General features: G+C 38.7%; 1 protein-coding gene across 1 annotated transcript; it reads left to right on the top strand.

The window, feature by feature from the left end:
* The first annotated feature begins 413 nt into the window (after positions 1-413).
* Positions 414-8,357, top strand: LOC123749814 (general transcription factor IIF subunit 2-like). The gene is made up of 2 exons (XM_069312596.1): positions 414-644; positions 7,872-8,357. Exons 1-2 carry the CDS (start codon positions 414-416, stop codon positions 8,355-8,357), a joined length of 717 nt encoding a protein of 238 aa, XP_069168697.1.
* The last annotated feature ends 4,927 nt before the right edge of the window (positions 8,358-13,284 follow it).

Below are 13,284 nucleotides of genomic sequence, written 5' to 3'. Positions count from 1 at the left end.
GTTACTGGTTCATCTAGGAATTATCAAATGGTCATAATCTCTCAGTTTCCCTCTTTACTTTAAAAGCGGGTGGTCCTTCGCAATTTAATTTACTACATTACTATTTAAATAATTAGATTCAAGCCCCAAATGTCCCACAGTATTATAATATTAAGGATCTCCACAAGATTACCCGACAACCAATCACATATCTAAAGGAGATCCTGAAAGACCTATGTAACTATAATGTTAAGAATCCTCACAAGAATATGTGGGAACTCAAGCCCGAGTACCGTCATTACAAGCTTGTCGAAAAGGCTGTGGAAAATTCAGTGTATGATTAGGTTCATACTAAACTTTGTTTCACAGTACAAAGGTAAAGAAAACGTGAAAGATCCAGGCAAATATTAGCCTCATACTCCAAGTCTGAGGTTATGATCTACCTTGCGGTGCTTGTGCCTCTATCCGCTGCCCTTTACTGCAAGCCACGGCCGCTGCTCTGTCCCGTCTTCCAGACTGTGCAGTATCAGGACGAGTGGCAGAATGTCACAGAGATCGTGGTGTTTCCCATCAACCAGATCCTCCTCAACAACATGTTCCAAGTCAGTGATGTTCCCGTGACCTCCGTCACAGTCCAGACGGTGACGGCACCAGCCCTGCAGCTGGTAATGATTGAGGTGAAGGTGGTGGAGGTGACTAAGCCCCTGATGGTGATGAACGTCGACATTGTCACCACCATAGAAGCAGCATCGCCTTTAACTTACTTTTAGGACACCTTGAATATATCACAGATTCAATGTATCAATATCACGTGTTCATTGTATAGATATCATAAAAATAAATACTTATACAGAACTTCTTCTTGCTTATCCTATTTTAGATCAATGTTTTGACTAAGAATATAAGAAAAATGGAAAATCGCTGCTTACAGTGATCTGTTGACGAAATAAGGCAAATAGGACACTGGGATTTATTTATCAAAGCATTAGTAATAAAACACCTTGTGTTATTCTTCAGTTATATCCTGCTCTGGTTAGGCCCCATTTACATCATGCAGTTTAGTTTCGATTGCCGTGTTATATGTTGGGAATCCTGACACCCAAATTATTAACCCCTGTCACCACAATATAAATTGGTTGTGACCAGAAACTAATTTTACTAAGCATTAATTTCAAGTAGGTGAATGTCAGCAGTTTTCTAGAAATCCATAACCGCGCAATTGTGTCAGTTACCACGTGCGATGACTGCTTTTTTTTAACAAATTATTTAACAGTTGTGATTATGAGTTTCAAACGGCGAGGGAAGGAGAATAAAAAGCAAAAATGGTTTCAAACCTCAATACAGGTAAGGAAATAAATAAAAATTATCAATAAATATAAGTCTCCGCGGTGTAGTGGTAAGACACTCGCCTGGCGTTCCGCGAGCGCTTTGCCATGGGTTCGTATCCTGGCCGGGGAGGATTTACTGGGTGCAAATCCTTAACTGTAGCCTCTGTTTAACTCAACAGTAAAATGTGTACTTGGTTGTAACAACGATTCTTCGCGGCGGGGATCGTATTCCAGGGACCTGCCCGAAACGCTACGCGTACTAGTGGCTGTACAAGAATGTAACAACTCTTGTATATATCTCAAAAAAAAATAATGCATAGTGTAGCTATGCACCTCTAAATTAATTAAGTGCGTCATTTTGTGTTTAAATCCATGGAAAATAGTGGTTTTAAATCCGCGGAGTTGACGCGCACATTAATATCCAACCATAAGACTAAGCACTCACGTAAATTTATCCATTAATTGTGTGGATTATTTTCGTGTTAGGGTCAATAACATATTAATAAATACTCATCAAATACCAGAGTTGAAGAGCTTACCCCATACTAATTATATATACATCACTCAAAATAAGAGTCTTTTATATAAAACCAAACAAAATACATAGCACTATTCCATTACTCCTCATTATTATGGTATATAAATTTATTGCCAAACCTTAACTGTAGTTAGGACAATTTTAGGCAGGAGCCCAACTAAATGTTGCTCAATCTAGCCTAATCTATTGATTTGTGCTAAGCCACTAAGGATAGGAATCTCATTTAGTTAGCACTGTACTAAGGAATGTGCACTAGCCAACATTTAATATATGGTGCAGACCCAAAACAGGGTGGGAATTATTAATTACATGAATTGTGTTCAACATATTTACTCTTAAGTTATTTATATTGTGTTTAACCTACAATGTGCCACTGATGCATCCAAATGTGAAAATGAAGCAGTATTGGGGAAATTTGACAAAAATCGGCGGGAAAATAGACACGGAAAATGAGTCACTATCCAATCAGGACGATCTAAATAGCGTTTTGAAATTGTAAAAAGATTGGCAGATGCAGTTTAATGGTGACATATGTATGGTTTTGAGGCACGGAAATGATGATAGAGTTCCATGATACAAGCTAGATGGTGTTGAGATTGCGAAAAGGATCTGGAAGTTATGATCGGTAAGAAAATAAAATTCATAAATGAATGCATAAATGCTCGTAATAAGGCAAATAGGACACTGGGATTTATTAATCGAAGCGTTAGTAACAAGACACCTGGTGTTGCTCTTCAGCTATATCTTGCGCTGGTTAGGCCCCATTAAGATTATGCGGCTTAGTTTTAGTACTATTGAATCGATATATATTCACTTAAATGTGCCCAACACATGATGACAAAGTTAATTCCCAAAATTAGAAAACTGTCTTATGAAGAGAGATTAACAAAGTCTAAATTGCAGTCTATGGAAAGGGGAAGAGGTAGTGTGTGATAGAGGTGTACAAGTGGATGAATGATCATAACATAGGTGGGTATTAAAAGTATTAACACAAGACAGAACACGAAACAATGGGTATAAATTGGATAAGTTTAGATTTAGGAAAGATCTGGGTAAATACTGGTTCGGTAAGAGGGTTGTTGATTTATGAAAACCAATTACCACATAACGTGGTACATAAGAACAAAGGCAACTGCAGAAGGCCTGTTGGCCCATACGAGGCAGCTCCTATTTATAACCACCCTATCCCACTCATATACATGTCCAACCCATGCTTGAAACAATCGAGGGACCCCACCTCCACAATTTTACGCGGCAATTGGTTCCACAAATCAACAACCCTTATACTGAACCAGTATTTACCCAAGTCTTTTCTAAATCTAAACTTATCCAATTTATACACATTGTTTCGTGTTCTGTCTTGTGTTGATACTTTTAATACCCTATTAATATTCCCTTTGTTATGTCCATTCACCCACTTGTAAACCTCTATCATGTCACCCCTAACTCTTCGCCTTTCCAGTGAATGCAACTTAAGCTTTGTTAATCTTTCTTCATATGAAAGATTTCTAATTTGGGGAATTAACTTAGTTATCCTACGCTGGACACGTTGATGCGTTTTTTGTTGTAGCAACAAATTGTAGCAACAATTTGCAAATGTTGCTACTCAAACCTGAATCTAAATCATTTATATATATTATAAACAACAGAGGTCCCAGGTCAGAGCCCTGGTTGGACACTTGAACGTGTCCAACGTAGGATGACTAAGTTAATTCCTCAAATTAGAAATCTTTCATATGAAAAAAAAATCACAAAGCTTAAGTTGCATTCACTGGAAAGGCGAAGAGTTAGGGGTGACATGATAGAGGTTTACAAGTGGATGAATGGAAATAAAAGGGGGGATATTTATAGGGTATTAAAAATATCAACACAAGACAGAACACGAAACAATGGGTATAAATTGAATAAGTTTCGATTTAGGACAGACTTGGGTAAATACTGGTTCAGTAACAGGGTTGTTGATTTGTGGAACCAATTGCCGAGTAACGTGGTGGATGTGGGGTCCCTCGATTGTTTCAAGCGCGGGTTGGACAAGTATATGAGTGGGATTGGGTGGTTATAGATAAGAGCTGCCTCGTATGGGTCAATAGGCTTTCTGCAGTTACCTTTGTTCTTATGTTCTAATGTCATAAATATGAGCTGCCTCATATGGGCCAATTGACCTTCTACAGCTACCTTTATTCTTGTGTCTTATGATCCCTTTGTTTTGTGAGTACCTTGAGGGACCTGCGCTTCCTTCGTTGTCTTACTTTAAAAGTATCAACACATGGCAGAACATGAAATAATGGGTATAAATTGGATAAGTCTATATTTAGGAAAGACCTGGATAAATGTTGACCAGACCACATGCTAGAAGGTGACGGGACGACGACGTTTCGGTCCGTTCTGGACCATTCTCAAGTCGATTGTGAGTCGTCGTCCCTTCACCTTCTAGTGTGTGGTCTGGTCAACATTCTTCTTCAACGTTGTTGTGACTCATCGCCTGCGACCTGGGTAAATATTGGTTCGATAACAAGGTTGTTGATTTGTGGAACCAATTACTACGTAACATAATAGAAGTATGATTGTTTCAATCATAGGTAAGACTTGATGTGGTTTTCCTTGCTAAATTCAACGTATCCAACATCACTAACAACCGCATGTTGGCACTATCCACTGACACTATCAATCGTATGTGGATTTGTGGAACCAATTACCACATAACGAGGTGGAGATTGTTGTCCCTATATTGTTTCAAACGTGGGTTGGACATGTATATGAGTGCAATTGGGTGGTTATATATATAGGAGCTGACTCATATGGGCCAATAGGCCTTCTGCAGTTACATATGAACATACATAAGAACAAGGTAACTGCATAAGGCCTATTGGCCCATACGAGGCAGCTCCTATCTATAACCACCCAATCCCACTCATACATGTCCAACCCACGCTTGAAACAATCGAGGGACCCCACCTCCACCACGTTACATGGTAATTGGTTCCACAAATCAACAACCCTGTTACCGTACCAGTATTTACCCAAGCCTTTCCTAAATCTAAACTTATCCAATTTATAACCATTGTTTCGTGTTCTGTCTTGTGTTGATACTTTTAATACCCTATTAATATCCCTTTTGTTATGTCCAGTAATCCACTTGTAAACCTCTATCATGTCACACCTAACTCTTCGCCTTTCCAGTGATGCAAGTTAAGCTTTGTTAATCTTTCTTCATATGAAAGATTTCTAATTTGGGGAATTAACTTAGTCATTCTATGCTGGACACGTTCAAGTGAATTTATATCCATTCTATAGTATGGCGACCAAAACTCAACTGTATAATCTAAATGGGGCCTAACCAGAGCAAGATATAGCTGAAGAACCGCAACAGGTGTCTTGTTAATTACGCTTCGATTAATAAACCCTAGTGTCCTATTTGCCTTATTACGAACATTCAGGCATTGATCTTTTTGTTTTAAATTCTTACTAATCATAACTCCCTGATCCCTTTCGCAATCCAACTTCGCAATCTCAACACTTACCTTTATTCTTATGTTCTTAGACATATATGAATGAGATTAGGTGGTTATAAATAGCAGCTTTCTTGTGTGGGGCCAGTAGGACATCTGCAGTTACGTTTATTCTTATTTTTAGGAAATACCTGGGAAAATAGTGGTTCGGTAACATGGTTGTTGATTTGTGGAACCAATTATCGCATATCTTGGTAGAAGTAGGATCCCTTGATTGTTTCAAGTATGCGTTGGACTTATATATTAATGGGATTGGGAAGATATAAATAGGTGCTGCCTCGTATGGGCCAATAGGCTTTCTGCAGTTACCTTCATTCTTGTTCCTAATTCCCTATTAATATCCCGTTTGATGTGTCCATCCATCCACTTGCACACCTCTACTAAGTCACTCCGAATTCTTGGCCTTTCTAGAGAATGCAAATTAGTACTACTTAGTCAATCTTTCTTCATATGACAAGTTTCTAATATGCAGGATTAACTTTGTTATTCTCGTATGGGCCAATAGGCCTTCTGCAGTTACCTTCATACTTATGTTCCTAATACCCTATTAATATCCCGTTTAATGTGTCCATTCATCCACTTGTACACCTCTACTATGTCACTCCGAATTCTTGGCCGTTCTAGAGAATGCAAATTAGTACTACTTAGTCAATCTTTTTTCATATGACAAGTTTCTAATTTGCAGGATTAACTTTGTTATCCTACGCTGGGCGTGTTCTAGTGAATTTATATCAGAAAACGTATATTTTAACTTGTTAAAAATATTTTGATTCATATTCATAAACAGTCTACTCATGCACATGTATAAACATACATGCCTCGTATTGTCAGTTTAACTTTATTCTAATGTTCTTAGCAATTTGAATATTTATCGGCATCGAGAAATAACCAAATAAACAAGTTCCATCATCCAGCAACATCAGTCACCTGAGATAGCTGCTACATAACCCCCCGGTGGCCACAACGGGTTTGCTCATTACTCATTTAGCTCACAGACTACAAGGTTGGTCACATGCAGTACCACCACTGCAGTCACTCTCTCCATCACCTGTGTTCCCTTACCAACACCACTCCCAACCACCAATCACCAGGTGTTTTCAACAACAACCACCACATCGACAAACTTCACCAGCCCTCTTCCAGATATTTTCTGAAACACTAGCACGTGTCGGAAAGACGTTTTATAAAGTGGTCAAGTAACTATATATTCTCGTGTTTTCCATCATGAGCCAGACAATCCTAAAGCGCATAATAGAAGAGCAAATGTATAGCATTGCAGTAGCAGGAGCCACCCACATCTTCACAGACGGATCGGTGGACACAGAAAATGAGAGTGCTGGCGCTGCTCTTTGCACGACCAGCGTTCAGGCATATTGGGGACTGGGAGGACTAGTATCATCAACCCAAACTGAGCTGTTCGCCATACAACAGGCATTCGCATATGTGATTGCACAAAACACTCAAAATGCAATCTTACACACAGACTCAAAAGCTGCACTTCAAATACTAGGACAAAAACAGTGGAAAGATAATGTGGAAATAATTACCACCATTTTGTATCAAGGAGCAGTCGCTAAAGGCAAAGGCCTCAACATAACTTTAAACTGGATCCCATCCCATATTGGAATCCCATTAAATGAAAAAGCTGATGAAATTGCTAAATTGGCAACTCGTCATCCAGTGATACATAAAACAATTCAACCCAGCCTAGAGAACATAAAAAACATCATCACCAAAAAACTCTCACATCTCAACAAAGCCTACCTACACCAGAGAATAGCTGAAGGTTCGCCATCTGCAACATGGTATCTTCAGGCAACCAAATTAGAATGGTTAAATATCCCAAAAGGAATCCACAGGGAAATAGCAGTTAGGCTATATAGACTACGTCTAGGTTACAGATGCAACTGGGAGATTGTTGAACCCCGACAGAGAGAGTGCATCTTCTGCCAAACTGTCACAGAAAAGCCATTACTTCACTATCTTCTGACCTTAGAAGAGCTTTAAGAGTTCCTGAATCATGCAGTGGCCACCCTGAAGCCATCAACAAAGCCACTCTCCTGGTCAACAAAGGTGTCCAGCAGCTGGACACCCTCATAAAGACTGTGAAGCAGTATCCTCCCCCACGATAACAGCTTGATGGTTAAATGCAACCTCAGAACACTGGGGAAAAAAAAAATTGTACCACTTACGGGCTATTCATGCCCGTGCCACCTCTTGGGTGGCTTAATCTTTATCAATCAATCATGAGCCAACAGTCTAAGATGGACTTGGATATTACGAATTGCAGCCGTGGGCTGTGGCTGGTCAAGGTACCTAAATATTTGGGGGACAAATGGGCAGACTGTGCTGGCCATGACGTTGGAAAGCTTAAGATTACCAAGGTGCCTGGTAAACCTCCGACAATAACCTTTAAATCTAGTGAACATACCTTGAAGGACGGGAAAATTCCTCGAGAGCACAAGGTAATTTCTCATAGTTTAAAAGAAATGACACTCGGAGTTCTTTCTGAACCAGATCTCGGATGCTGCAGTTTCCGAGACACAGCAATTGTCCTTTGAGGGACAAGTCATCCACAAACTAGAATGTCAGCCTGTAGTGGACGACTACTATATCAATCAGAAAAGGGAAGCTGTGAAGAAAGCTGCCCAGTCTCTTCATACGGTAAAGCTTATTGACAGACCCCTCAACGGCTATAAGCCTATTTCACACCATAAACATAATGTTCATTTAGAGCAGAAGAAGAAAGCAGGAGGCAAGACGATTCGTGATGATAAAGATAAGGTCATGGAGTTGTTTGCTGCATTTGAAAAGCATCAGTATTACAATATTAAGGATCTCCACAAGACTACCCGACAACCAATCACATATCTAAAGGAGATCCTGAAAGACCTATGTAACTATAATGTTAAGAATCCTCACAAGAATATGTGGGAACTCAAGCCCGAGTACCGTCATTACAAGCTTGCCGAAAAGGCTGTGGAAAATTCAGTGTATGATTAGGTTCATACTAAACTTTGTTTCACAGTACAAAGGTAAAGAAAACGTGAAAGATCCAGGCAAATATTAGCCTCATACTCCAAGTCTGAGGTTATGATCTACCTTGCAGTGCTTGTGCCTCTATCCGCTGCCCTTTACTGCAAGCCACGGCCGCTGCTCTGTCCCGTCTTCCAGACTGTGCAGTATCAGGACGAGTGGCAGAATGTCACAGAGATCGTGGTGTTTCCCATCAACCAGATCCTCCTCAACACCGTGTTCCAAGTCAGTGATGTTCCCGTGACCTCCGTCACAGTCCAGACGGTGACGGCACCAGCCCTGCAGCCGGTAATGATTGAGGTGAAGGTGGTGGAGGTGACTAAGCCCCTGATGGTGATGAACGTCGACACTGTCACCACCATAGAAGCAGCATTAACTTACTTTTAGGACACCTTGAATATATCACAGATTCAATGTATCAATATCACGTGTTCATTGTATAGATATCATAAAAATAAATACTTATACAGAACTTCTTTTTGCCTAACCTATTTTAGATCAAAGTTTTGACTAAGAATATAAGAAAAAAGGAAAATCGCTGCTTACAGTGATCTGTTGACGAAATAAGGCAAATAGGACACTGGGATTTATTTATCAAAGCATTAGTAATAAAACACCTTGTGTTATTCTTCAGTTATATCCTGCTCTGGTTAGGCCCCATTTACATCATGCAGTTTAGTTTCGATTGCCGTGTTATATGTTGGGAATCCTGACACCCAAATTATTAACCTCTGTCACCACAACATAAATTGGTTGTGACCAGAAACTAATTTTACTAACCATTAATTTCAAGTAGGTGAATGTCAGCAGTTTTCTAGAAATGCATAACCGCGCAATTGCGTCAGTTACCACGTGTGATGACTGCTTTTTTTAACAAATTATTTAACAGTTGTGATTATGAGTTTCCAACGGCGAGGAAAGGGGAATAAAAAGCAAAAATGGTTTCAAACCTCAATACAGGTAAGGAAATAAATAAAAATTATCAATAAATATAATGCATTGTGTAGCTATGCACCTCTAAATTAATTTAGTGCGTCATTTTGTGTTTAAATCCACGGAAAATAGTGGTTTTAAATCCGCGGAGTTGACGCGCACATTAATATCCAACCATAAGACTAAGCACTCACGTAAATTTATCCATTAATTGTGTGCATTATTTTCGTGTTAGGGTCAATAACATATTAATAAATACTCATCAAATACCAGAGTTGAAGAGATTACCCCATACTAATTATATATACATATCTTAAAATAAGAGTCTTTTATATAAAACCAAACAAAATACATAGCACTATTCCATTACTCCTCATTATTATGGTATATAAATTTATTGCCAAACCTTAACTGTAGTTAGGACAATTTTAGGCAGGAGCCCAACTAAATGTTGCTCAATCTAGCCTAATCTATTGATTTGTGCTAAGCCACTAAGGATAGGAATCTCATTTAGTTAGCACTGTACTAAGGAATGTACACTAGCCAACATTTAATATATTGTGCAGACCCAAAACAGGGTGGGAATTATTAATTACATGAATTGTGTTTAACATATTTACTCTTAAGTTATTTATATTGTGTTTAACCTACAATGTGCCACTGCTGCATCCAAATGTGAATGTTGGATAATTCCAACACTGTTGTATTCTCATTACTTATTACTAACCATATTAAATGTTGTATTAAGTAAAATTAACAACTCGTAGAATTCTCATGTACTAATAATTCATCTGTGCATTAGGCTAGAATTCTCACGTCACCAGTATTGCGTCAGATTTCTTTACAGTAAAACACATTATATTCAATTTGTGTGAGAATTAAATACGATTCTCCATAATTAAAGCATTCTGTATGACAACTGATTGCAGACGAATTGTTCTCTAACTAAAAGCCGAATAGGGCGTTAGAATCATAGCGTCTACCTCACGATAAAGTTAACGTCATCAATGAATGCCATGGGTAGACATTAATTCCTCTCCCTTATATATTTACTATTCCTAGATCGGTAAATAATAATATTTCGTTCCTCTAAATAATAAACCCGTCCAGTCTCTTAAGTTTCAAGCGCGAATGCGAGAAAGATTAATGTTCGTGACAATAATTTGTGTTATGAACGTCGACTCGGCGTGGGTTGGAGGGACGCCATCCATCCTCAGTACGCGGACACGTGCAGAGCCGAAAGGAAGCAAAGCTGCGCTTACCGTACTCATAAAAGACGCCATTGTCCAGCAAATAGGACAGGTGTGATCCATCCACAGATGAAAGCCGCCACTGTGAGGCGTGAATGACCTTGCAGATAATATCTTCAACTAGTGCTGGTGTTAAATAAGGGACCCCTTGACTTGGTTCCTGACGACACGTGATCAGCCAGCTTGAAACGCATCACTATCCAGGATAGGTTCACCGGAGCCTGGGATGCGAAATCACGGCAATCTTAATACTTATACAGTGCCCACAGCTAAGTATTCCTTTATTTGATGCATCATTTACAGGTCTGTTAATAGCAGGGTGATTGTTCGTTACGCAGCGGGATAACACCTAATAACAGGTGATTAGAATTCCATCTGTAGATATTAATATTTTTGAATATGAATTGAGTAGTTAAATCAATTGCTACTGGTAGTTATTTATCTTGCAGTCCGAGAGAAGAATTCCTCCGGCTGCCTCCTCCATGTTAACCCGTACCACTCGTCAGTGTACCGAATCTGGAGAATTAAGAGGACTACTATGGTTATCTAAAGGAATCTGCTTCAAGCTAAGGCTTATTTCTTTTTTTCCATTTCCTTGCAATTTGATTTATTCAGAATGTTTGATATTAATGTGTGATTTACTGTAACTCATTATTATGCTCATATTCATGTTCTTCTTTATGTGAATGATATTATATTCAGCATTATTTATAGGATTAGATTATTATTAATTGAATTAGTGAACGAACCACACTGATTCCTGGACGTACTTACCTCCAGTAATAACCCCCCAATGTAGGTGTTTGAGGTTTGTTTCTTTAATAATACAGCCCATTAATTATTCTTATGATCATGCTTTCTAGTTATATCCATAGTCACTAGTTTTCTCTAGAATTTTATCCAATGATCTGAAATTCTCAGTTTCCCTCTTTACTATAAAAGCGGGTGGTCCTTCGTAATTTAATTTGCTACATTAATTATTAATTAATCAGAATCAAGCCCAAATATCCCACAGTGAAAATGAAGCAGTATTGGGCAAATTTGACAAAAATCGGTGGGAAAATAGATACGGAAAATGAGTCACTATCCCATCAGGACGATCTAAATAGGATTTGAAATTGTAAAAAGACTGGCAGATGCAGTTTAATGGTGACATATGTATGGTTTTGAGGCAAGGAAATGAAGATAGAGTTCCATGATACAAGCTAGATGGTGTTGAGATTGCGAAAAGGATCTGGAAGTTATGATCGGTAAGAAAATAAAATTCATAAATGAATGCATAAATGCTCGTAATAAGGCAAATAAAACACTGGGATTTATTAATCGAAGCGTTAGTAACAAGACACCTGGTGTTGCTCTTCAGCTATATCTTGCGCTGGTTAGGCCCCATTAAGATTATGCGGCTTAGTTTTAGTACTATTGAATCGATATATAAGAACATAAGAACAAAGGTAACTGCAGAAGGCCTATTGGCCCATACGAGGCAGCTCCTATTCTATAACCACCCAATCCCACTCATATACTTGTCCAACCCGTGCTTGAAACAATCGAGGGACCCCACCTCCACAATGTTACGCGGCAATTGGTTCCACAAATCAACAACCCTGTTACTGAACCAGTATTTACCCAAGTCTTTCCTAAATCTAAACTTATCCAATTTATATCCATTGTTTCATGTTCTGTCCTGTGTTGATACTTTTAATACCCTATTAATATCCCCCCGGTTATGTCCATTCATCCACTTGTAAACCTCTATCATGTCGCCCCTAACTCTTCGCCTTTCCAGTGAATGCAACTTAAGCTTTGTTAATCTTTCTTCATATGAAAGATTTCTAATTTGGGGAATTAACTTAGTCATCCTACGCTGGACACGTTCAAGTGAATTTATATCCATTCTATAATATGGCGACCAAAACTGAACTGCATAATCTAAATGGGGCCTAACTAGAGCAAGATATAGCTTGAGAACCACACCAGGTGTCTTGTTACTAACGCTGCGATTAATAAATCCAAGTGTCCGATTTGCCTTATTACGAACATTTATGCATTGATCCTTTTGTTTTAAATTCTTACTAATCATAACTCCCAGATCCCTTTCGCAATCCGACTTCGCAATCACAACACCATCTAGCTCGTATCTTGTAACTCTATCATCATTACCTAACCTCAGAACTTTACATTTATCAGCATTAAACTGCATCTGCCAATCCTTTGACCATTTCAAAACCCTATCTAGATCAACTTGAAGTGATAGTGAGTCCTCCTCCGAATTAATTTCCCTACCGATTTTCGTATCATCGGCAAATTTGCAAATGTTGCTACTCAAACCTGAATCTAAATCATTTATATATATTATAAACAACAGAGGTCCCAGGACAGAGCCTTGAGGCACTCCACTTACAACATTTTCCCACTCTGACTTGATTCCATTTATACTAACTCTCTGTTTCCTTTGGTATAGCCATGCCCTAATCCAGCTTAATATAGCACCCCCAATACCATGAGACTCTATTTTTTAATCAGTCTTTCATGTGGCACTGTATCAAAAGCTTTGCTAAAGTCAAGGTATACAACATCGCAATCCTTACCACTATCAACTGCCTCAACAATGCTAGAATAAAAAGATAACAAATTTGTTAAACATGAACGGCCATTTATAAAACCATGTTGCGACTCAATTATTAATTTATGTTTTTCAAGATGAAGACGAA

The sequence above is a fragment of the Procambarus clarkii genome, chromosome 72 (genome assembly GCF_040958095.1).
Source record: "Procambarus clarkii isolate CNS0578487 chromosome 72, FALCON_Pclarkii_2.0, whole genome shotgun sequence".
NCBI classification, from domain to species: Eukaryota; Metazoa; Arthropoda; class Malacostraca; order Decapoda; family Cambaridae; genus Procambarus; species Procambarus clarkii.
The sequence above is the reverse complement of the archived record's forward strand: the minus strand, read 5'-3'. Positions and strand labels throughout refer to the sequence as shown.

Coding starts and splice junctions, on each gene's coding strand:
- LOC123749814 (XM_069312596.1), top strand. CDS start 414: ATGATCTACCTTGCGGTGCTTGTGCCTCTATCCGCTGCCCTTTACTGC. Junction 645..7,871: donor CGGCACCAGCCCTGCAGCTG/GTAATGATTGAG, acceptor TTTCTGAACCAG/ATCTCGGATGCTGCAGTTTC.